This window comes from Salvelinus fontinalis, chromosome 8 (genome assembly GCF_029448725.1).
Source record: "Salvelinus fontinalis isolate EN_2023a chromosome 8, ASM2944872v1, whole genome shotgun sequence".
In the NCBI taxonomy this organism is placed as follows: Eukaryota; Metazoa; Chordata; class Actinopteri; order Salmoniformes; family Salmonidae; genus Salvelinus; species Salvelinus fontinalis.
In genome coordinates this window covers 26,631,303-26,656,352 of record NC_074672.1, presented here as the reverse complement: position 1 = coordinate 26,656,352, position 25,050 = coordinate 26,631,303, and the positions used below count along the sequence as shown (strand labels likewise).

At 43.5% G+C, this 25,050-nt stretch overlaps 1 protein-coding gene across 2 annotated transcripts; it reads right to left on the bottom strand.

The window, feature by feature from the left end:
* Positions 1–415: 415 nt before the first annotated feature.
* Positions 416–18,820, bottom strand: LOC129860987 (interferon-related developmental regulator 2-like). Of its 2 annotated transcripts, none has more exons than XM_055931975.1 (12): positions 17,855–18,820; positions 4,632–4,748; positions 4,264–4,351; positions 3,910–4,034; positions 3,404–3,561; positions 3,228–3,281; positions 2,920–3,098; positions 2,575–2,683; positions 2,113–2,241; positions 1,812–1,940; positions 1,501–1,618; positions 416–1,202 (listed from the first exon to the last, which is right to left on the bottom strand). In XM_055931975.1, exons 1-12 carry the CDS (start codon positions 17,892–17,894, stop codon positions 1,165–1,167), a joined length of 1,284 nt encoding a protein of 427 aa, XP_055787950.1. In that variant the 5' UTR covers positions 17,895–18,820; the 3' UTR covers positions 416–1,164. The 2 variants fall into 2 exon arrangements, with proteins under 2 accessions (XP_055787950.1, XP_055787949.1); XM_055931974.1 differs by having other exon boundaries at positions 1,501–1,593; positions 17,855–18,819.
* Positions 18,821–25,050: the final 6,230 nt, after the last annotated feature.

Here is a 25,050-nt window from a genome sequence, read left to right as displayed (position 1 = left end):
TTTCATCACCTGTCCAGGTGGCTGGTCTCAGACGATCCCGCAGGTGAAGCCAGATGTGGAGGTCCTGGGCTGGCGTGGTTACACGTGGTCTGCGGTTGTGAGGCCGGTTGGACGTACTGCCAAATTCTCTAAATCGTCATTGGAGGTGGCTTATGGTAGAGAAATGAACATTACCTTTTCTGGCAACAGCTCTGGTGGATATTGCACACTCCCTCAAAACTTGACACCTGTGGCATTGTTGTGTGACAAAACTGCACATTTTAGTGGCCTTTTATTGTCCACAACACAAGGTGCACCTGTTTAATGATCATGCTGTTTAATCAGTTTTTTGATAATCCATCCTCCTTATCTTGGCAAAGGAGAAATGCTCACTAACAGGGATATAAAAAAATTGTGCCCAAAATTTGAGAAATAATCTTTTTCTCTGATCTTTTATTTCATCTCAATGAACACAGGACCAACACTACATGTTGCATTTCTATTTCTGTTCAGTTTACATGTATAGATTATATGCACAACCAACCAGCATAGAAATATACATGAAAACACCCAAACTTACATTTTCTTTGTACTCTTCCCATATCTGAAGTCTGTAAACAAAACTTATTTTAAAAATCAATGTACTGTTCTCCCACTTTCAATAAATTAGAAAATAAAATACTGTACATAACCAGAAATGGTTAAGATATTCTTCCGAAAATATTAATAAAGAAACAATAAACCACCTTTGTTTGATTTTCAGGCGTCCAGTAGGTGTCATGATTTTATTATGTAGTGTTAAATTACAAATAAAAAAACATGCACGCACACATTGTCTGCAAAGTCCCTGGTTTGGCAGCAGCCATTGTGTCCTGTGAGATGAGTTTGGGCAAGGGGCCTGTTCAGGAGGGTGTAACGTTACAGAACATTCCTATAGAAATGTACTGTGTAGAACAGATAGGATTGTCTGTCATTTGGAAAAGGAAATCATGTCAGCTCTATTCATTACATTTCTATCTGCAACGGTACAAATGTTTCGCTTCAATAAATATACCCCAGTATTCTTCTACTCAAGAGTCTCCATCCTATGGGGCCAAGGCACGTTCCATCAATTCCTCTCCTCCATTCCTCTCTTTCATTCCTCACATCACATCTGCTCTCTTGTCCCTCACTTTGTTTCTTAGTTTAGTCCTGGCTTTGAAGGCCGCTGAGTTGAACAGATGCTGTGAGAGAAATAAATCAACAGGTTCGATTTACACCATTCAAAATGAAGAATACCAATATGGAGGGCAGGTTTCTATTGGGTCCTGTGAAGACTAGGCAAACCCATAAACATTTTGTTTAACCGACATATATTTCATTAGACAGTGGAGATCTCACATGATATGCACTGTGTGGTTGTTGAACAGTCTGGTGTTAGGGCAGTGGTAATGGTTTTAGGGCAGTGGTAATGGTTTTAGGGCAGTGGTTATGTGCTGGTGGGTTTGCAGACATTTTAAAGTTCATAGGACATGGGGTCACCTTCTCGAAACGGGAGATCTTGCTGGCTTTGACAGAGGAGTCCAGAATCAGAGGGGGTCCCAGGCCAAAGATATCCCTCAGCAATGGATTCAACTACATAGGCAAGACCAGGCACACCCTTAAATATCATAGAATGAAAAGCTGACTATTAGCAATTACTAAATGATACATGAGAAAGCATAGGTAAACAAGCATCAAAAACATTTGAGAAATTTGATTAGAACAATGTTGGTTGCAGAGATACTTGATATCTCTGCTGTAAAAAGTATATTTATCTCACAAACACTTCTAGACCTAGAGTTTGTCCTAACCTGAAGGTGGTGTCTCACTCCAGACTCCAGCACCTCTTTGAAGGCATCGTAGACCCTCCTGCGCATCCAGCTGTCGATGTAGATGCCCTCCACACCAAAGCGGATCTTCTCCTCTGTGAAGTCCTCATTCTGCACAGGAGGGGGAGAGAATATTTCCATATTAAAATCAACATTATATATATATATATATATACTTCTCACACTGACCTATGGTCTCCAGTTAGAGAGATTGGTCTGGTGTGAATTTTGAACCCATTAAGCAACGTTAGAAGTGTATGTGGAGGGACGGGTGGTTCCTCACCTCTATGTAGTGCAGCACCTCTCTGAATATGGAGCGCTGTTTCCTCCTGTCGTTCTTGGCACGGTGTTTGTTCCCGTCAGTGGCAAGACCTTTCAGGCACTCACACAGCATGTCGCTGTCTTCCAATTCCTACATAGAAAAACACTCAAGAATAAGGAGGTATATTTCCTCACTTCCTCTCCATGGGATCTACATTGTGTTTGAGCCTGTATGAGTAAGACCAGGGACTTTATTCACAAAGTGTCTCAGAATAAGACTGCTGATCTAGGATCAGGTCCTCAATGTCTAATCTTATTGCTTCTACACCTGCATTGCTTGCTGTTTGAGGTTTTAGGCTGTTTTTTCTGTACAGCACTTTGAGATATCAGCTGATGTAAGAAGGGCTATATAAATAAATTTGATTTGATATTCATTGTGATCAAAAAGGCTAAACTTACTGGTTGGTCACTATGCAGAACATACCCTGTCTATATCTCTTCCCAGTTCAACCAGCAGGGCGATGGTTTCCCCCACAGCAATCCTGTAGTTCACATCGCTGCTCTCGAGGCAGGCCTGTAGCTTGAGTAGATGTCTGAGCACAATAGGAGACAGAGGAAGTGAGATGAGCAAACCAACAGGTTAAATTAACTTTTTATTGAAGGTGCCCTCTTGCTGTTTTTCCCCTCATTGGCAAGATCCTGTCTGTATCTGAAATAGCAGCCTATTCCCCATTTTTCCACTAATTTGGCCAAATATACTGCACTACTGTAGTAAATGGGGAATGGGTGTCATTTAAGACACTGCACCTGTTCTGTGTGTTTCACTCACAGGTCTAGCAGCACAGAGAGGCGGGAGGCGGGGCAGAGGGTGACGAGTAGAGCCCAAGCGTGCAGGGCAGCGCTGTGGAGCCCAGGGGCACCGGCCTTGGAGGTGGGCAGGGTGCCCTCACAGTTGGGGTACGACGTGGTGAACACACTTTCCAGATGACTCATGGATTTTACCAAGTCCTGCCAGAGCGAGAGCGAGCGAGCGAGAGCAAGCGATTAAGACAGACAGTGAAGGAGAAACATTGCCATACTACATTTCTATTCCAGCTACAGAGAAATAGAATGAAAAGGATTTCTAGAGATTCTCACCTCTCCATCTTCCGCAGCAGAAACATAGCAGCACATACCCAGAGCACTGGCACACTGACAGGGAAAACAAAGATGAAACACTTCAACTGTGAGTGGGCTTACAAGAATACATGCACTTTCAGTGGAAAACTGCAGTCGACAACAGGACTGTGATGAAAGCCAATGGTGATACTCACGCTCTGGCGGGCGGCCACACTGGCACAGCCGTCAATCATGATGGCGCTGAGGACGGGTCGAAGGATCTTGAAGCCCTCCTCGCTCTCGTCCCCCCCGCCCAGCTGCACACACAGCTGGGCACACACTGTGGCCGCTGCAGCCTGCTCCTCTCCACCACCTGAGAGGAGCATGGAGAGAATAATGGACAGAAACAGAGGGATAAAAAAGGGTGGAGGGTAAGATACCTTTTACAATCCTTAAGGTCAACAAGAGAAGTCACACTATTGTAGGACTTTGTCAAGAAATTCAGGTATACGTACTTGAAGACGATCCACTGGATCAGCAATGTTTATTTTCCAGCCAAATAAAGGCATGGTAGACCAAAAAGTGTGTGCAGGTCCGATTCATCTCCTTGGCCTAGCACCACCTAAAGTAACCTGCGTTTGACTAGATTGAGCAGGTAAATTCAGCCTCTAGCTCCTTCCCTCCACCATCATCACAGACAGTCGCATGGTGTCAGTCTCACCCTTGCGCAGGCTCCTCTCCAGGCAGTCGCTGATGGTGAGGCGTCTCTCTGTCAGGAAATCACAGAGCAGCCTGGATGAGAAGGCCCCTCTCAGAGACTCCAGGGCTGCCAGGCGTGTCTTTGCACTGCGAGGGACAGGAGGGAGGGGCACGTCAGTATGTCTCCACACAGCTCTGCCTAACGTTGTAGTTATGAGAGGACACGTCTTACACTACACCATTATGTTGAAGCTGATCTGATGTTCCTCATGTCCATTTACCCAAGTACTAGCAACGTTGGTGGCTTTAGTTTTCTGAGAAGTTTGGTGTACAGTAAGTCCCTCTGTAAAACCATTTGAAATCCTGCGAGACCCACCTCTTGTCCATCAGGTTGTCTATGCATTGTTTCAGCTTGTCCTCGGTCTCCTCCTGGGCAGTCTGTTCATCTAGTCGCTCACCTGCTCCTGTGGTGGACACAAAGGAAACGACAGGTAAGCACCAAAACAAAGAGCTTATATCAACTGCATGACACTTCTTTGGATGATGCACCTGTGTTAAGTAGTGTGAGAGCACATGAATGTTGAATGTGTGTGTGTGTGTGTGTGTGTGTGTGTGTGTGTGTGTGTGTGTGTGTGTGTGTGTGTGTGTGTGTGTGTGTGTGTGTGTGTGTGTGTGTGTGTGTGTGTGTGTGTGTGTGTGTGTGTGTGTGTGTGTGTGTGTGTGTGTGTGTGTGTGTGTACCCACCTGTGCTGTCGTCCAGCACCGAGGCGGTCTCGCTGGCACTGCTGTAGTGACTGAGCACATCAGATGCCAGGTCATCATCACTGGCACCACACCCACCCTTCACCCCATTCCTCCCCCCTATGAGAAAGAGAACGGAGGATAGAAACAACGAGGAGAGTGGAGGATAGTAGATGAGAGCAGGAGAAAGGGAAAGATATGCAGAGAGATAGGAGTGTTGAGGTGAACTTTGTCTCTGTCAGTGGCTCACTCAGCTGTCAGTCTCTGTCAGTAATGACATTCCAGGAACCTTGTAGAGACCAAAGTCTATTCTCTCCCCAGTGCTGACACACACGGGCACGTCACATGCAGCTAAACTGGGAAGGCTGGTTGCGGGCGGCCGCTGCCCGAAGTGTTAATCCCTCAGACACAGCCGAGCCAACTGACTGGCACTGCCCCTAGTACAGCTACCGGACTGTGGCCCTATCTTGACAGATGGCAGAGACAGTGAGGATATAGTCACACACGGCCACACATACCTAGGCTCAAAGGAATTCATCCTTCAAGACAGACCTTAGTTTATCAGTGAAGTTGGCTCCCCAGGTTGAACCCCAAAAATCTGCCTGCCCAGCCCCAGCAGAGAGCTTTACTGGGGGAAAGTTCACCGGGATGACAGACCTGATGCAGGGAATCAAGCTGTAAAATCACCTCCCTGTTGAATGTCTCTAGGGCTGGGAGAAGCCACATTGTCATTTACTATGACGTCCTAGAATACACCACATGACCAAAAGTACTGTATCAACAATGGCCTCCAGGAAGCATGTCCATTAATTTAGTGTCATCAAGGCAAAGGGTGGCTACTTTGAAGAACCTCAAATATAACATATATTTTGATTTGTTTAAAACGTTTTTGGTTACTACATGAGTCCATGTGTTATTTTAGAGTTTTGATGTCACTATTATTCTACAATGTAGAAAATAGTAAAAATAAAGAAAAACCCTTGAATGAGTAGGTGTGTCCAAACTTTTGACTGGTACTGTAATTCATTCCCATAACTCACCTTCTCTGTCCCTAGTGATCATACTGTACCGAGTGGGCCTTTATCAGTCACGTGACTTACTGGTACTTAACCTTGAACCCCAGGCAGTGTTCACAACCAACAGTATGCACGTGTCAGCCTATGGCAATCACACAAGCTTTCCATAACTGTCTGCACCTCAGTCATGCCAAGGGGAGGCGCTTGAGAGAGTGCCAGGGCTTTTCTTTTCCAGACACAGCCAGTGAGATGAACGGGCTTCCTGTCCACACAAGTCTCAAAACTTAGTCTTGGCCAATTGGGTCTTTAACTGAGCTTTTCAAAACATAAGCAACTTCCCTGCTGCTTAAGCTCAAAACCACAGATAAGAAAAAACAAACAGAGGGTGTAAGAGATGGGAAAGCTGACGAATGGTAATGCTATGGTTTATGCAGCATTCTGAATGAAGCCTCTATGAGGAGTTAGGTCAGTGAGTTGGCCAACATGTGCAGAGGGGACGGTGGAGCTGGGGGGTATCCAAGATGTGGATACAGTGTTAGTAGGACAGAGAGGGAGAGAGAAGGCTGGGAATCCTGGGACCAGCCGGAGTGACATGAGGCAGGGTAAAACATATGGCAATGAACTGAGGACATTATTTGGAATATTCAAACCTAGCTACTACACCTGTAAAGTCATGAGCCATGCAATATCATATGAACTGTAACAATGACGAATGGTAAAGATGAGTTAGTCAAGTGGGTGGAGAAGTACTGGGATGTGATGGTCAAGCGGGAATAGTTGACAGATGGCCATGGGCGTCAAATTAGTCCAGGTGATGCAGGAACACATTAGTACGTGGGCCCAGGTTACATGACCGATGAATAAGATTTGAAGCATGCCAGGGGTTGGAGTTCTGCTGTGTTACCTTTTAGAGACGGGGCCCTTGGCCGACAGCTACAACTGTATAACCTCCTGTCTGAGAGAGCCTGTTAAGGGGTTCAGGTGCAGGGAGAAGGGATGGCAGGTTGGCCATGGATGGAGGAAGAGACTAGACACTAAACCTCCTCTCCTTCTTCATGTTGCTCTCAGCAGTGCAGCTCTTGCTTTCCCCAGACACTTCTCTATAAGCCTGTTCAGACCTTCTCTATGTAACCTGTCCTGTTTGATCATTCTCATCAATTGAACAGCAATAAGATGAATTCTACCATCTTTACTACTGGTCACATGGAGATATCTAATATAGATTACTCAGTGGTTGTTATAAACTTGGATTTTACTTGGAGATAGCTAGCTAAAGTATTCCATTTGAGCAAACGTTCATTAGAATCTGTAATTTTACCGTTTCTACCACTATGCTGACATTTGGCCACCTGTACATGTGACAAAAAGGAGTTTGAGCATTCAGTAATCTGACCCCCAGTCTGAGTCCACTATCCTCGGGAGACGTGTTGAGTCCTCACGTTATGTGCACTACCCACATCAGACCACAATTGACCGGGGTCAGAGCTCCCTGCTAGCCTAGGGACGAGGGCTGGGCAATAGATCAAATCAATTCTACTTTGTTTGAACGCAATGTTCCAAATACCAGTACTGCAAGAATCAAGGTTTAATTTGTTTGTTTATTTGAGCATTTGTCTTTTTGGTCTCGTCTCTTTTGCTCCTTCTGTGCTGTGTGCAACTTCCCAGTCACAGACACCCTCTCCCTGCCACTCACAACAAAGACGGAAGATCACTTCTTCCTCTCTGACAGAAAGCATTTTCAACTCGCTATTTGCATTTGAGGTTTGGTCCAACAGAATCGGTCATATGGACGCAGAAACACATTAAGACATTGTCCTAAAGGCCGTAACCTTTCTATCCACACCATCTGTACCAACTGACCCTACTAAAATAGGGAATATCAATGATAGAGGTCGACCGATTAATCTAGCCGATTTCAAGTTTTCATAACAATCGGAAATCGGTATTTTTGGACACCGGATTTTTTTTTTTTACACCTTTATTTATCCTTTATTGAACTAGGCAAGTCAGTTAAGAACACATTCTTATTTTCAATGACGGCCTAGGAAAGGTGGGTTAACTGCCTTTTTAACTGATTTTTACCTTGTCAGCTCGGGGATTCAATCTTGCAACCTTACAGTTAACTAGTTCAACGCTTTAACCACCTGATTACATTGCCTGTTACGTGAATGCAAAAAGAAGCCAAGGTAAGTTGCTAGCTAGCATTAAACTTATCTTATAAAAAACAATCAATCATAATCACTAGTTAACTACACATGGTTGATGATATTACTAGTTTATCTAGCGTGTCCCGCGTTGCATATAATCGATGAGGTGCGTATTCGCGAAAAAGGACTGGTGTGTGTGTACTAACTGTCTCCAATGTGTACCTAACCATAAACATCAATGCCTTTCTTAAAATCAATACTCAAGTATATATTTGTTGTGCGATGTAACAGGAATATTTAGACTTAGGGATGCCACCCGTTAGATAAAATACTGAACGGTTTCGTATTTCACTGAAAGAAAAAACGTCTTGTTTTCGAGATGATAGTTTCCGGATTGGACCATATTAATGACCTAAGGCTCGTATTTCTGTGTGTTATTTTGTTATAATTAAGTCTATGATTTGATAGAGCAGTCCGACTGAGCGATGGTAGGCACCAGCACGCTCGTAAGCACTCATTCAAACAGCACTTTCGTGCGTTTTGCCAGCAGCTCTTCGCTGTGCTTCAAGCATTGAGCTGTTTATGACTTCAAGCCTATCAACTCTTGAGATTAGGCTGGTGTAACCGATGTGAAATGGCTAGCTAGTTAGCGGGGTGCGCGCTAATAGCGTTTCAAACGTCACTCGCTCGGAGACTTGGAGTGGTTGTTCCCCTTGCTCTGCATGGGTAACGCTGCTTCGAGGGTGGCTGTTGTCGATGTGCTCCTGGTTCGAGCCCAGGTAGGGGCGAGGAGAGGGACGGAAGCTATACTATTACACTGGCAATGCTAAAGTGCCTATAAGAACATCCAATAGTCAAAGGTATATGAAATACAAATCATATAGAGAGAAATAGTCCTATAACAACTACAACCTAAAACTTCTTACCTGGGAATATTGAAGCCTCATGTTAAAAGGAACCACCAGCTTTCATATGTTCTCATATTCTGAGCAAGGAACTTAAACGTTAGCTTTTTTACATGGCACATATTGCACTTTTACTTTCTTCTCCAACACTTTGTTTTTGCATTATTTAAACCAAATTGAACATGATTCATTATTTATTTGAGGCTAAATTGATTTTATTGATGTATTATATTAAGTTAAAATAAGTGTTCATTCAGTATTGTTGTAATTGTCATTATTATTATTAATTATTATTATTATTATTTTTAATTTGGTCCTCCAATAATTGGTATCGGTATTGAAAAATCATAATCGGTCGACCTCTAATCAATGAACATAGTGGGAAATTAATGATCAGTTTCAGTTGTGCACGGCCTTGGAGTTTAACGTACCGCTTGCAACATTTTAGCCAGACTTACGGGCTAGCTGTCTAGTTTGTGTTTTATAAATGTGCAATGAACATAAAAAACATGCATTTATATATGGGCAGAAGTTCCTTAGGATCCGTCATTTGAATGTTTCTACCACTATGCTGACATTTGGCCACCTGTACATGTGGCAAAAAGTCTCAGCATTCAGCAATGAGAGTCTCATTCTGAGAAGAAAAGCATCTTATCCAGGTAGGCCACTTGATTTCAACATTAAACAAAAGTGGACAACTAAGTTAACATATGTAACCACGGTTATGTGAGCCATTGGATCACTCCAATATGGTAACCTTCCGAGAGGCCGAGAAAGAATATCAGATTAGTCCCGTGTACCGGGTAGTTCTGCGACTGACCACCTTAAATAGCTGTCGCCGCACTACTTCCACCTCGTGTCCTTTGACGAGCCGTAAATCACAGAGAGGATTGGAGTGATCCAATAGCTCACATAACTGTGGTTACATAAGTAAACTTTGATTTGTAGCACTATATTGGATCACTCCAATATATGTATCACAATACCAGATTCAAATCGGTGAACTACGTAAGGGCCAGACAGAGAGCAAAGTCCCGTAGGACTGAGCTCAGGGCTATGTCCCTCCGTTCCCACTCAGGGTTTGGGCAACACCCACCACAGCAGTTCCGACCTCATTGGCCGGGGCAACAATGACTCGATGTACCTAGAAAAAAGGGGCTAGACGATGCTCAACTGGCCGAGGCGTAAATGTCATTGAGGGGAACTCCTCAAAGCAGTGCCCACGATATACCTACTGCTCTAGTAGAATGGCCGGCTGGGCAGCCTATATGCGTAAGTGTCCACAATCCAATGTGAGTCTTTGTATCGATAGGCTCTGGCCTAGAACTCTCACCATAACAAACTAATAGGCGATCAGACTGTCGTATTGCCTGCGTCTGTGTAATGTAAGTGTCTAAGGCCCTGACCGGGCACAGCACACTTGGGGGGGGGGGGGGATAACACCCAGCTCATCCACAGGAGGAGCATACGCGGACAAACGTAAGGGCCAGTTCACATCTGTCAAACAGGACCTTCGGCAAGAATGAGAGGTTAAGACGGAGGGTGACACTCCTCGTCTGGACCCATTCGTAAAAACATTAGGTGCACACTGAAAAAGCATGAAGTTTGCTCACCCTCTTGAGGTAATAGCCAACAGGAATGCCACCTTCATGGATAGATGCTTCAAAGTCCTCGACTCTAGGGGCTCAGCAAGCGCTGACAGCACCACGTTAACGTTCCAGTTTTGCACAGAGAGGGCCATTGCTGGACATAGACGTCGAACTCCATCAATTTGGAGAGCAATGAACTTCGTCATGGCAGGCCGAAATAACGGCTACACTCTCAATGTGGAATGCCGCTCGGCCCGCATTGAGCAGTGACTAAAACCGTTTGCACATATGGCTCTCACACCAGGTACAGAATATGCCCCACCACATTTGACATGACCCGTTGGTGGAAGAAACCATGGCGCTCCGCACTGTGTTCACCACATTGTCCTAAAGGCCTAGACTGGTCCACTAACACCTCTCAGAGGCCAAGCCCGAAGATGGAGGCGGTGCGGATCCCAATTCCAACAGTATTCAAGGAAATATTGTAGTTCCCAAGGTATGTCCAACCTGATTAGCCAATGGGCTTTCATGATTTTGCAGGAAAATCATTATTAGTTCAGCGCATGACAACCCGCCTCCCCTCTGCTCCAAATTCAAAACCAAGGAGGCACTGAAGATGAGATTCGTTTTCACATGGCTAGCAGCTAGCAAGCCTTCTTTTGTTATTTAAAAGGTTAAGGGCGCAAAATATCATCAGCAAAGAAAAATAAGGCAGATGTCCGCTCATCTATTGCCTCTTGGACAAAGGAATATGGATTTGTTTAACTAAGAGTCGAGCTGTTTGCGCTCTGTTGTAAAACTGTTGTTTGTCGGACATCAAGTGTACAGCGTCACTTTGAAACGAGACATGAGAAAAACTTCAAGGATGAGGCGGACAAGGCTTTAGGAATCAAGAGGGCCCTGTCCAAAAGCAAAGCAGTGTGTTTACAAATCTACATGCAGTCAAATCAAGCTACAAAGTTTGCTCAGTGCATTGCTAAACATGGAAACCCATTTACTGATGGGGGAATATGTCAAGGAAGATTTCCTCAGTAGTTCACAGGCTTTACTTGATGGATTGCCTAACAAAAGACACAATCATCTCAAAGACATCAAATCAAACCTTGTCACCTGCGCCGAACACAAGTGTAGACCTTACCATGAAATGCTTACTTACAAGCCCTTAACCAACAATGCAGTTCGAGAAAGAGTTAAGAATATATTTGCCAAATAAACTAGAGTAAAAAACACAAAATAACAATAATGAGGCTATATACAGGGGGTACCGGTACCGAGTCAACGTGCGGGGGTAGAGGTTAGTCGAGGTAATTTGTACATGTAGGTAGGGGTAAAGTAACTATGCATAGATAATGAAAAGTGAGTAGAGGCAGTGTAAAAACTAGGGATGCATAACATAAAAAAATATTTATAAAAACTTTTTTTTTAAAGAAAATCAGTCAGCATATCGGAATCGGGCGATATTAACTAAAAATGCCAACATCGGCCCGATGTCTAGTTTAACACCGATGTGCAAAACCAATGTCATAGCTGACGTGCATACCTATATAACGTAGGTAGATGACGTAATGACGCCACGAAAAATACAGCGCTACACAGAACAAAAGCAGAAAAATACTAAGCGCACATTTCCAACAAATAAACAAGTTCAAGTCGAGCAGTTATTTGAAAGAGTAAGAACATTTCAGCGAGACAACTCAAAAGCGGAATACATTAACGCCAAGATAATGGAATACATTGTCCTTGACAATCAACCTTTCTTGGTCGCGGATGATGTTGGCTTTCGCCGACTGATCGAGCCCCAGGACACACTATTTTTCAGATGTTGCCCTACCGGAGTTACACAGTATTGTTGAAACTCACATTAATGAGCTACTTGCTATGGGCGTCACTGATATTAGCTTCACGACTGACATTTGGACCAGCGATGTCAGCCCCATGAGCATGCTGAGTCTGACAGCACAGTGGTTCGACGAGGATTTTGTACTGAGGAAAGCCATACTGCATGCTCAAGAATGCGCTGGTCTCATACCGCTGCTGCCATTTCAATGGCATTTGAAAACATGTTTGAAACATGAACACACTCATAGCTCCATTCAAACAACTGACTCGAGAAATAAGCTGCAGCAGACATGATACCCTGTCATGGCATTGAAACGCCTGCTCAACAAAACTGCCCACACAGACGGTGGGGTTAAAACTTACAAAAGTACTCGAGGCTGTGAACAAGCGATTCGGTGGCATTCTATCTGAGCCTCTTTAATGTGTCGCCCCCATGCTCGATGCTAGGTACAAGGACCGCTACTTCGATGCAGACAAGAAACAGGGTTTACGTTAGGGCTGGGTGGTATACCGTATTTTACTATATACACACCGGTATTTATGCACAGACCAGTTTGGGTTTTTACTTTACCTTCTATAACGGTATTTTAATATTTGGTTTGTTAAATGTGATACGTCCATTTTTATAGTTTACGTCCATTTCTATACGTCCATTTTTATAGTTGACCTGCGGGTCGATTTTGGCATTGGCGGGTAAGATGTCTATTTCACCAGCCACGTTGGCAGGTGGCCAGTGCCACTTTCTGCCATTTTGCTTCATACCTGATAAATTAATCGCTAAGTCAAAACTACTACAAATCCTATATAGCCTATTCCACCTTGAGCTGCAACACTGCCTGGCTGGGGGCACGTGAAGAGCTGAGTGAAATATTCATTTTTAGAAGTGCTCTGCACAGGCATATAATTCGGTCTCATTTACTTGAAACAAAAGTCTACTCTAGTGAGACTTTCTCCTTGTGTTTCTTGGCCATTTACATTTTGTTCACAAGCTAGGTTGTTTTTCTTGTTTACCCAAGAAAGCAAAGGTAACTGAACTAAATGACTATCGCCCCGTAACACTCACTTCTGTCATCATGAAGTGTTTTGAGATGCTAGTTAAGGATCATATCACCTTGAGCTTACCTGACACCCTAGACCCACTTCAATTTTCTTACCGCCCCAATAGATCCACAGACGATGCAATCGCCATCGCACTGCACACTACCCTATTCCATCTGGACAATAGGAATACCTACGCAAGAATGCTGCTCATTGACTATAGCTCAGCCTTCAACACCAAACTCATGATTAAGCTCGGGCCCTGAACCCCACCCTGTGCAACTTGGTCCTCAACTTCCTGACAGACCGCCCCCAGGTGGTAAAGGCAGGAAACAACACCTCAACACAGGGGCCCCACAAGGGTGCGTGCTCAGCCCCCTCCTACACTCCCTGTTCACCCATGACTGCGAGACCACACACACCTCCAACTCAATCAAGTTTGCAGACGACACAACAGTAACAGACCTGATTACCAACAATGACGAGAGAGCCTACCGGAAGGAGGTGAGGGCCCTGGCGAAGTGGTGCCAGGAAAATAACCTCTGCCTCAACAAAAACAAAAGGAGCTGATTGTGGACTTCAGGAAAAACAGCAAAGGGAGCACGCCCATATCCACATCGACGGGACCGCAGTGAAGGTGAAAGCTTCAAGTTCCTCGGCGTACACATCACTGACAATCTGAAATGGTCTAGGAACTAGAATATTTCAGTGTTATTTCTACTGTGTGCCACCTTGACAGATCCCATGGGATGATGATCACTCTACGCTGATAAGCCTATTCTTTGCCACGTTATCTCTCTCTTTTGGGCGGGTCTAGTATTACTAGAGATGTTGGTTATGTAATTATTATCCATGCATGCACGTTACTCCAGAGGACGATTCACACAGCATTAGTTTTTCCAAACTGCTCCCTAATTCTTTATTTTTTCCATTTAATTGACTCATGACAGAAACCTGGAGGTTTTTATTCTAGGGGTGAAGATATTTCAACGTCATGTCTAGACGATAATACACATAACTTCTGCTTGGCTGCCAAATGTATAGGTATCCCCATAATATTTAAATTGAGGAAGTGTTATTATTTTAGCGAGCCATCGTAAACGTCATTCCTAATAAAAAATTCCTTCGATCCTGCTGATTTGAGCTGCTGAACATTATATGCACTTGAGATGCTTTGATGGAAAAAGATGAACTTCCCATTTACAAAGAGTTTAGCGGTGATGCCCTGCTTTGCAATTAATGGTCCTATAACCCTCACACTCAACTCTGAACCTCGAAGCCAGTTCCACTGTGTTTTTTCATTGTTCCCTTCTAAATCAGGGACTGATTTAGACCTGGGATACCAGGTGTGTGTGCGCAATTCATTATCAGGTAGAACAGAAAACCAGCAGAATTTGGACCTCGTAGGGTAAGAGTTGAATACCCCTGGCCTAGGATATCAACAGCCAGCCAGGGTTTCATTAAATAAGCTATAGGCACAATAGGCCTACTTTTTATTGGACATTTAGTCCTAATTAAAACGCCATATTTGACAATGATCAATTTTAATTCACTGGCACTATGTAAAATAGCTTATCCATACTCATCGATGGCATAATCTACATTGAAATACAAAACATTAAAAACACCTGCTCTTCCCATGACAGACTGACCAGGTGAATGCTATGATCCCTTATTGATGCCACTTCTATAATAAGTTTAGATGAAGGGGAGGAGACAGGTTAAAGGATTGTTAAGCCTTGAGACATGGATTGTGCATGTGTGCCATTCAGAGGGTGAATGGGCAAGACAAAATATTTAAGTGCCTTTGAACGGGGTATGATAATAGGTGCCAGGCACACCGGTTTGTGTCAAGAACTGCAACACTACTGGGTTTTTCACGTTCAACAGTTTCCTGTGTATATCAAGACCCAAAGGACACCCAGCCAACTTGACAACTGTGGGAAGCATTGGAGCATCCCTGTGGAATGCTTTCAACACCTCGTAGAAACCATGCCCTGATCAGCCTACTCATTGATAGCCTCTATTTTAGTGAATTTGCAAGCCATTGCAAACCAAGAAACTGAGAGATACAGTATTGCGATATAGGCCTACATCTTTTGTTTACCGATACATGGTTCTGACTCTGGACTGCCTGGTGGCCCACCTGCCTACCAGTGACTAGAGGTCGACCTATTCATCGGAATGGCCGATTAATTAGGGCCGATGTCAAGTTTTTATAACAATCGGAAATCTGTATTTCTTTTACACCTTTATTTAACTAGGCAAGTCAGTTAAGAACACTTTCTTATTTTCAATGACGGCCTAGGAACGGGGGGTTAACTGCCTTGTTCAGGGGCAGAATGACAGATTTTTACCTTGTCAGCTTGAGGATTCAATCTTGCAACCTTACGGTTAACTAGTCCAACGCTCTAACCACCTGCCTCACGATGAGCCCGCCTGTTACGCAAATGCAGTAAGAAGACAAGGTAAGTTGCTAGCTAGCATTAAACTTATCTTATAAAAAACAATCAATCAATCATAATCACTAGTTATAACTACACATGGTTGATGATATTACTAGTTTATCTAGCGTGTCCTGCGTTGCATATAATCGATGCGGTGCACATTCGCGAAAAAGGACTGTCGTTGCTCCAACGTGTAACTAACCATAAACATCAATGCCTTTCTTAAAATCAATACACAAGTATATATTTTTAAACCTGCATATTTAGCTAAAAGAAATCCAGGTTAGCAGGCAATATTAACCAGGTGAAATTGTGTCACTTCTCTTGCGTACATTGCACGCAGAGTCACGGTATATGCAACAGTTTGGCCGCCTGGCTCGTTGCAAACTAATTTGCCCGAATTTTACGTAATTATGACATAACATTGAAGGTTGTGCAATGTAACAGGAATATTTAGACTTAAGGATGCCACCCATTAGATAAAATACGGAACGGTTTCCGTATTTCACTGAAAGAATAAACGTTTTGTTTTCGAGATGATAGTTTCCGGATTGAACCATATTAATGACCTAAGGCTCGTATTTCTGTGTGTTATTATGTTATAATTAAGTCTATGATTTGATAGAGCAGTCTGACTAAGCGATGGTAGGCACCAGCAGGCTCGTAAGCATTCATTCAAACAGCACTTTCGTGCGTTATGCCAGCAGCTCTTCGCAATGCTTCAAGCATTGCGCTGTTTATGACTTCAAGCCTATCAAGTCCCGAGATTAGGCTGGTGAAACTGATGTGAAATGGCTAGCTAGTTAGCGGGGTGCGCGCTAATAGCGTTTCAAACGTCACTCGCTCGGAGATTTGGAGTGGTTGTTCCCCTTGTACCGCTGCTTCGAGGGTGGCTGTTGTCGATGTGTTCCTGGTTCGAGCCCAGGTAGGGGCGAGGAGAGGGACGGAAGCTATACTATTACACTGGCAATACTAAAGTGCCTATAAGAACATCCAATAGTCAAAGGTATATGAAATACAAATGGTATAGAGAGAAATAGTCCTATAATTCCTATAATAACTACAACCTAAAACTTCTTACCTGGGAATATTGAAGACTCATGTTAAAAGGAACCACCTTTCATATGTTCTCATGTTCTTAGCAAGGAACTTAAACGTTAGCTTTCTTACATGGCACATATTGCACTTTTACTTCTCCAACACTTTGTTTTTGCATTATTTAAACCAAATTGAACATGTATCATTATTTATTTGGGGCTAAATTGATTTTATTGATGTATTATATTAAGTTAAAATAAGTGTTCATTCAGTATTGTTGTAATTGTCATTATTACAAATAAATAAAAAGAATCGGCCATTATTCGGTATCGGCTTTTTTTGGTCTTCCAATAATCGGTGTCGGAGTTGAAAAATCATAATCAGTCGACCTCTACCAGTGACCCTCCCTTTACTTGCTCTTTCAACTACTCATCTCCTCCATTGCAAAATACTTAATCTTAGTGGTAGTAGGAATCGAAGCTCGGGTCGAAGGGCAAAGAGTCAACTCCCCCACCACAAATCACAGGCAAATGCCATTAGGTCTCTTTTTCAGACTAACACCAGCCTTGCTAGGAATACTCCCAGTGCACAAGCGTCCTATGTTAGAGCTATGTGGTAATGTCACTTTTAATGCGTTTGCTTTTCATGTATTGTGTAATTGATGTGTATACAGATAGTTATGTACACTGCAATTGTTGCTTATTGATGTTTGACAGGTCACTGTAAATAAGAATGTGTTCTCAATCGATTTAACTGCATAAATAAAGATGAAATAAAATGATCAGGTGGTCAATTATAACAAGCAAAGTTAGCTAACGTTAGCTAGCTACGATAAAATTGCTTGCAAATAAATCTAGCTAGCTAGCTAACGTACTGAGCAAGATAAACAAATATAAACAAATCTAGCTCAGAATGCAAACACTGCATACTGTACAGATATATAGTGTGTTATAGCAGCTATATAAGGTGTTAGATAGTTAGCTATTATCAAACACCAGTTTGTCAATGCATTGCTACAAATAATGGACATTCTATGAGAAAGTAGCTAACTACTGTAGTGTAGCAACTTTGTTACATATGGAACTGATCAATTCAGGCAGTTGCACAGCATTTATGCCAGTTTAGATTGTGCTGCAAATAATATATATTAGCCCTTTGCTACACATAATCATATGTTAACAAATAAGACAGCAGTTAGCCAACTTACCCTTGTTTGAACTACGTTTCCCTTTTTTACTCCTTGGCATGTCGCCAATCAGGTTTCTTCACAAATTCACTTCTCAACAGGGCACCCCCGGAGCCGAAACTGAACAATTAATATTCAAGGCCTTGACAGTCTTTTGAATACAACTCCGGAGGTCACGATGTATTCAAGATCTTAATTAGTGTGATGACACCAAATATCAAAAATAATTAACGTTAGCTAGACTCGATCCCCCACTTGTTTTTAGTGGCACCACGTTTCACCACCGCAGATGATGTGAAGTTGGCTTTACAAGTCGAGGAATTTCGTTTTCTTCAAGATTTCAGAATACATTATCTGTGCTTGTCACCGGGTAACCGGTATCCAATGCCAGATTGAGATATAACATGTTTTTTTTTAAGTGTTTAGAATGGAGTATCGAGCACGTTGCTGTTCCACATTCACACATCTTCTTTGGTATAATGGCGTTCCACAAACGCTTAAGGTGCATGCGGCCACCTATTGCGCTGGAGTGTGCGTTCAATTATGGTTTGCCTAATTCTGTACTAAGAAAAAACAAATCCCATTAACTTCTATCAAACCCTCCCCAAAAAACCCATCCCTCTTCAAACTTTCTCTATCATGCTCAGACAATCTAGCTATAGGATTAAGCAGCATTTAAAAATCATGTCAACAGTAACATCTACTGTTATCCCTAATAACTGTTGCCGTATCCACAATAATTTTCAACCTGACATTTCTGCTTTTCACAATCCAAGTCGTGTTGATAACCTTCCCAAAGAAGCTATGAAGTCAATTTTATTTACAAACAAAGTGTCCTTTGACACAGCACATTTATGGGAGCAATAATTCTAAAAAGGCCTCGAAACCATATCAGGAACACTGGGCTATAATAAGAAGGTCGGGGCGAGTAAAACCACCAGTTCTAACAAATCCACCATCTTCTCCTGGGTAAGTGGTAACTGCTTTCAGACCCACCTCTTATTAGATATATTAGGCAAAGCTGGGTTTTGTAGTCATATGATAATTCTCATTCAAGTGCCCAAAGCATGAATTCGTCTTCGACTAAACTACAGTATCCATAACACCCCAAAATAAATCAGCTGTTGGGGTCGTCCGACAATTTTTTTGTTGTCAAACGAGCCAAATACAACCGGTGTGAACTTTACGGTGAAACGCTTACTTATGAGCCCTTTCGCAACGATGCAGAGTAAAAAAATTGTCAAATCAAATTGTATTTTTCACATGCTTTGTAAACAGTAGGTGTAATCTAACAGTGAAGTGCTTACTTACGGATTCTTTTCCAACAATGCAGAGTTCAAGATAAAGATACAAAGATAAAATAAAAATAGAAATAGTGACATGAGGAATAAATACACAGTGAATAACGAATAACAATAACAAGTAAAAAATAACATGGCTAAATATAGGGAGTACCATACCAAGTCGACTTGCTCGGGTATGAGGTAATTGAGTTAGCTATGTACATATAGCTAGGGGTAAAGTAACTTGGCAATAAGAGAGATAATAGACTGAGCTTTCGCAGTAGCGCATGTGGTGAGTGTAAAAATGTGAGTGTGGTGTCAGTATGCATGTGTGTGCATGTTATGTGTGTGTTGGGGTGTCAGTGTAAGTAGAACAGTCTATGGCTTGGGTGGCTGGAGTCTTCAAAAATATGGAGGGGCTTCCTCTGACACTGCCAGGTAGAGAGGTCATGGATGGCAGGGAGCTGGGCCGCAGTGCTCACCACCCTCTGTAGCTCCTTGCGGTCAGGTGCCTTGCTGTTGCCGTACCAAGCAATGATGCAGCCAGTCAAGATGCTCTTAATGGTGCAACTGTAGAATGTTTTGAGGATCTGAGGGCCCATGCCAAGTGCCTGAAGGGGCACTATGTTGAGGGTCAGTGTGGCAGATGTGCTGTTACCTACCCTCACCACCTGAGGGCTGGCCCATCAGAAAGTCCAGGACCCAGTTGCAGAGGGAGGTGTTCAGTCCCAGGGTCCAGAGCTTGGTGATTAGCTTGGAGGGACTATGGCGTTGAACGCTGACCTGTAGTCAATGAACAGCATTCTCACATAGGTATTCCTCTTGTCCAGGTGGTAGAGAGCAGTGTGGAGTGCAACAGAGATTGCGTCATCTGTGGATCTGTTGGGGCGGCATGGGAATTGGAGTGGGTCCAGGGTGTCTGGGATGATAGTGTTGATATGTGCCGTGACCAGGCTTTCAAAGCATTTCATGGTTACAGATGTGAGTGCTACAGGGCGATAGTCATTTAGGCAGGTTACCTTTGAGTTCTTAGAAACAGGTGGTCTGTTTGAAACAGACTGGGACAAGGAGATGTTGAAAATGAAGACGCTTACCAGCTGGTCTACGCATGCTCTGAGAACACGCTCTGGTATGCAAGTGTTAACCTGTTACTCACGTTGGCCACAGAGAGCGAGATCACACAGTCATACGGGACAGCAGGGGATCTCATGCCTGGTTCAGTGTTGTTTGCCTCGAAGGGAGAATAGAAGGCAATCAGCTCATCTGGGAGGTTTGCGTCACTGGACAACTCACAGCTGGGTTTCCCTTTGTAATCTGTAATAGCCTGCAAATCCTGCCACATCCGACGAGAGTCTGAGCCGTTGTGGTAGGATTCTATCTCAAATCAATCAAATCAAATGTTATTCGTCACAGACACATGTTTAGCAGATGTTATTGCGGGTGTAGCGAAATGCTTGTGTTTCTAGCTCCAACAGTACAGTAATATCTAACAATTCACAACAATACACACAATACACACAACCTAAAAGTAAAATAATTGAATTAAGGAATATATAAATATTAGGATGAGCAATGTCGGAGAGGCATAGACTAAATACAGTAGAATATAATACAGTATATACATATGAGATGAATAAAGCAAAAATATGTCAACATTATTAAAGTGACTAGTGTTCCATTATTAAAGTGGCCAGTGATTTCAAGCCCTGCGGTTGCAGGTGGTGCAGTTGCCGTATCAAACGGTGAAACAGCCCAACAGGATGCTCTCAATTGTGCATCTGTAAAAGTTTGTGAGGGTTTTAGGTGCCAAGCCACATTTTTTCAGCCTCCTGAGGTTGAAGAGGTGTTGTTGTGCCTTCTTCACCTCACTGTCTGTGTAGGTGGACCATTTCAGATTGTCCGTGATGTGTAAGCCAAGGAACTTCAAGCTTTCCACCTGCTCCACTGTGGTCCGGTGGATGAGGATAGGGGCGTGCGCCCTCTGCTGTTTCTTGAAGTCCACGATCAACTATTTTGTTTTGTCGACATTGAGTGAGAGGTTATTTTCCTGGCACCACACTCCCAGGGTCAAACTTGATGATTGAGTTGGAGGAGTGCGTGGCCATGCAGTCATGGAAGAACAGGGAGTACAGGAGGGGTTGAGCACGCACCCTTTTGGGACCCCTGTTTTGAGGATCATTGATGTGGAGGTGTTGTTTCCTACCTTCACCACCTGGGGGCGGCCCGTCAGGAAGTCCAGGACCCAATTGCACAGGGTGTGGTTCAGACCCAGGGCCCCAAGCTTAATGATGAGCTTGGAGGGTACTATGGTGTTGAATGCTGAGCTATAGTCATTAGGTGCAGTTACCTTTGCTTTCTAGGGTAAAGGAGCAATGGTGGAAGCAAGTGGGGACAGAATACTGGGTTCAGGAATTAATTGAATATGTTCGTAAACACTCCAGCCAGTTGGTCTACACATGCTCTGAGGACGCGGCTAGGGATGTCATCTGGGCCGGAACATTGCGAGGGTTAACACGCTTAAATGGCTTATCAAATCAAATCAAATCAAATTTTATTTGTCACATACACATGGTTAGCAGATGTTAATGCGAGTGTAGTGAAATGCTTGTGCTTCTAGTTCCGACAATGCAGTAATAACCAACAAGTAATCTAACCTAACAATTCCACAACTACTACCTTATACACACAAGTGTAAAGGGATAAAGAATATGTACATAAAGATATATGAATGAGTGATGGTACAGAATGGCATAGGCAAGATGCAGTAGATGGTATAGAGTACATTATATACATATGAGATGAGTAATGTAGGGTATATAAACATAAAGTGGCATAGTTTAAAGTGGCTAGTGATACATGTATTACATAAAGATGGCAAGATGCAGTAGATGATATAGAGTACAGTATATACATATACATATGAGATGAGTAATGTAGGGTATGTAAACATTATATTAAGTGGCATTGTTTAAAGTGGCTAGTGATACATTTTTATATAATTTCAATCAATTCCCATTATTAAAGTGGCTGGAGTTGAGTCAGTATGTTGACAGCGGCCACTAAATGTTAGTGGTGGCTGTTTAACAGTCGGATGGCCTTGAGATAGAAGCTGTTTTTCAGTCTCTCGGTCCCTGCTTTGATGCACCTGTACTGACCTCGCCTTCTGGATGATAGCGGGGTGAACAGGCAGTGGCTCGGGTGGTTGTTGTTCTTGATGATCTTTATGGCCTTCCTGTGATATCGGGTGGTGTAGGTGTCCTGGAGGGCAGGTAGTTTGCCCCCGGTGATGTGTTGTGCAGACCGCACCACCCTCTGGAGAGCCTTACGGTTGTGGGCGGAGCAGTTGCCGTACCAGGCGGTGATACAGCCCGACAGGATGCTCTCGATTGTGCATCTGTAGAAGTTTGTGAGTGCTTTTGGTGACATGCCGAATTTCTTCAGCCTCCTGCTGCTGCGCCTTCTTCACAACGCTGTCTGTGTGGGTGGACCAATTCAGTTTGTCCGTGATGTGTACATCGAGGAACTTAAAACTCTTACTCACATCGGCCATGGAGAAGGAGAGCCCACAGTCCTTGGGAGCAGGGCGCGTCGTTGGCACTGTGTTATCCTCAAAGCTGGCGAAGAAGGTGTTTCGATTGTTCGGAAGCAAGACGTCGGTGTAAGCTCCGTGACTGGTTTTCCCTCTGTAGACCCTGCCACATACGTTTTTGCGACTCCACTTTGTCTCTATACTGACGTTTTGCGTGTTTGATTGCCTTACGGTGGGAATAACTCCACTGTTTGTATTCGGCCATATTCCCTGTCACCTTGCCATGGTTAAATGCAGTGGTTTGCGCTTTTAGTTTTGGGCGAATGCTGCCATCTATCTACGTTTTCTGGTTAGGGTAGGTTTTAATAGTCACAGTGGATACAACATCTCCTATACACTTCCTGATAAACTCAGTCACTTTATCCATGTATTCGTTGATGTTATTCTTAGAGGTTACCTGGAACATATCCCAGTTCGTGTGATCAAAACAATGTTGAAGCGTGGATTCCGATTGGTCAGACCAGTGTTGAATAGTCCTTAGCACGGGCACTTTCTGTTTGAGTTTCTGCCTATAGGAAGGGAGGAGCAAAATGGAGTCGTGATCAGATTTGCCGAAGGGAGGGCAGAGGAGAGCCTTGTAGGCATTTTGAAAAGCTGAGAAGCAGTGGTCTAACGTTTTCTCAGAGAGAGTGCTACAGTCAATGTGTTGGTAGAACCTTGGTTGCGTTTTCCTCAAATTTGCTTTATTAAAATCCCCAGCTACAATAAATGCGGCCTCGGGATATGTGGTTTCCAGTTTGCATAATGTCCAGTGAAGTTCTTTGAGGGCCGTCGTGGTATTGGCTTGAGGGGGAATATACACAGCTGTGACTATAACCGAAGATAATTCTCTTGGGAGGTCATACTGTCTGCATTTGATTATGAGTTATTCTAGGTCGGGTAAAGAAAAGGACTTCAGTTTCTGTGTGTTATCACAATCACACCATGAATGGTTAATCATGAAACATACACCCCCGCCTTTCTTCTTCCCGGAGAGTTCTTTATTTCTGTCTTCACGATATACTGAGGACCCAGCTGGCTGTATTGACAAAGCCAGACCTGTATATCCCGAGAGAGCCATGTTTTCGTGTAACAAAGTATGTTACAATCCCTGATGTCTCTCTGGAAGGAGATTCTCGCCCTGAGCTCGTCTACCTTATTATCCAGAGACTGAACATTAGTGAGTAATATACTCGGAAGCGATGGAAGCGATGGATGGTGTGCGCGCCTCCTAAGCCGGACTAGAAGTCCACTCCGAATACCTCATCGAATACCTCTTCTCCGCCAGTTGTGTTTTGGATCGGCCACTGGAAACAGTTCAATTGTCCTGGGGGGGTACGAACAAAGAATCCAATTCAGGAAAGTCTTATTCCCGATCGTAATGCTGGTGAGTTACCGACGCTCTGATATCCAAAAGTTATTTCCGGCTGTATGTAATTACACAAACAAATTCATGGTTTAATAATCTAAGAAATACCACACAAAAAAACGAAATACTGGAAAGTTGCTTAGGAGCTAGAAGCAGAGCTGCCCTATCTGCCGATGCCATCTAGTCTTATATTGATCTTTTCCATGTTTGATGGCTCGTCAGAGGTCCTAGCGGGCTTTGTCCGTGTCCCGTTCCTTGAAAGCGGTAGCAATCAAGTTTTCAATCAAGTTTATTTTATATAGCCCTTCGTACATAAGCTAATATCTCGAAGTGCTGTACAGAAACCCAGCCTAAAACCCCAAACAGCAAGCAATGCAGGTGTAGAAGCACTAGCCTTTAGCCCGGCACTCATATTGCCTGTAATCCATGGATTTTGGCTACAGCGTATGTACGGTCACTGTGGTGACAACGTCGTCAATGCACTAATTGATGAAGCCTGTGACTGATGTGGTAAACTCCTCAATGTTATCGGATGAATCCTTGAACATATTCTAGTCTGTGCTGGTGAAGCAGTCTTGTAGTTTAGCATCCGCTTCGTTGGACCACTTCTGTACTGAGCTCGTCACTGGTACTGTTTGAGTTTTTGCTTATAAACAGGAAGCAGGAGGATGAGGTCATGGTCTGATTTGCCGAAGGGAGGGCGATGGAGGCCCTTGTATGCACTTGTGGGTAGACGTGTTGGTAAAAGTGGGGAAAAACACATTTCAGTCTCTCAGCATTAAAGTCTCCGTCCACTAGAAACGTTGTCTGGGTGAGAGTTTTCTTGTTTGTTTATGGCCCTGTACAGCTCGTTGTGTGCCTGCTTAGTGCCATTCTCATTTTGTGGTGGGATGTAGACAGTAATGATTATTACAGATACTCTCTCTTGGTAGATAAAAAGGTCTGCAATTTAACATGAGGTATTCTAATTCAGGTGAGCAAAAGCTTGAGACTTCCT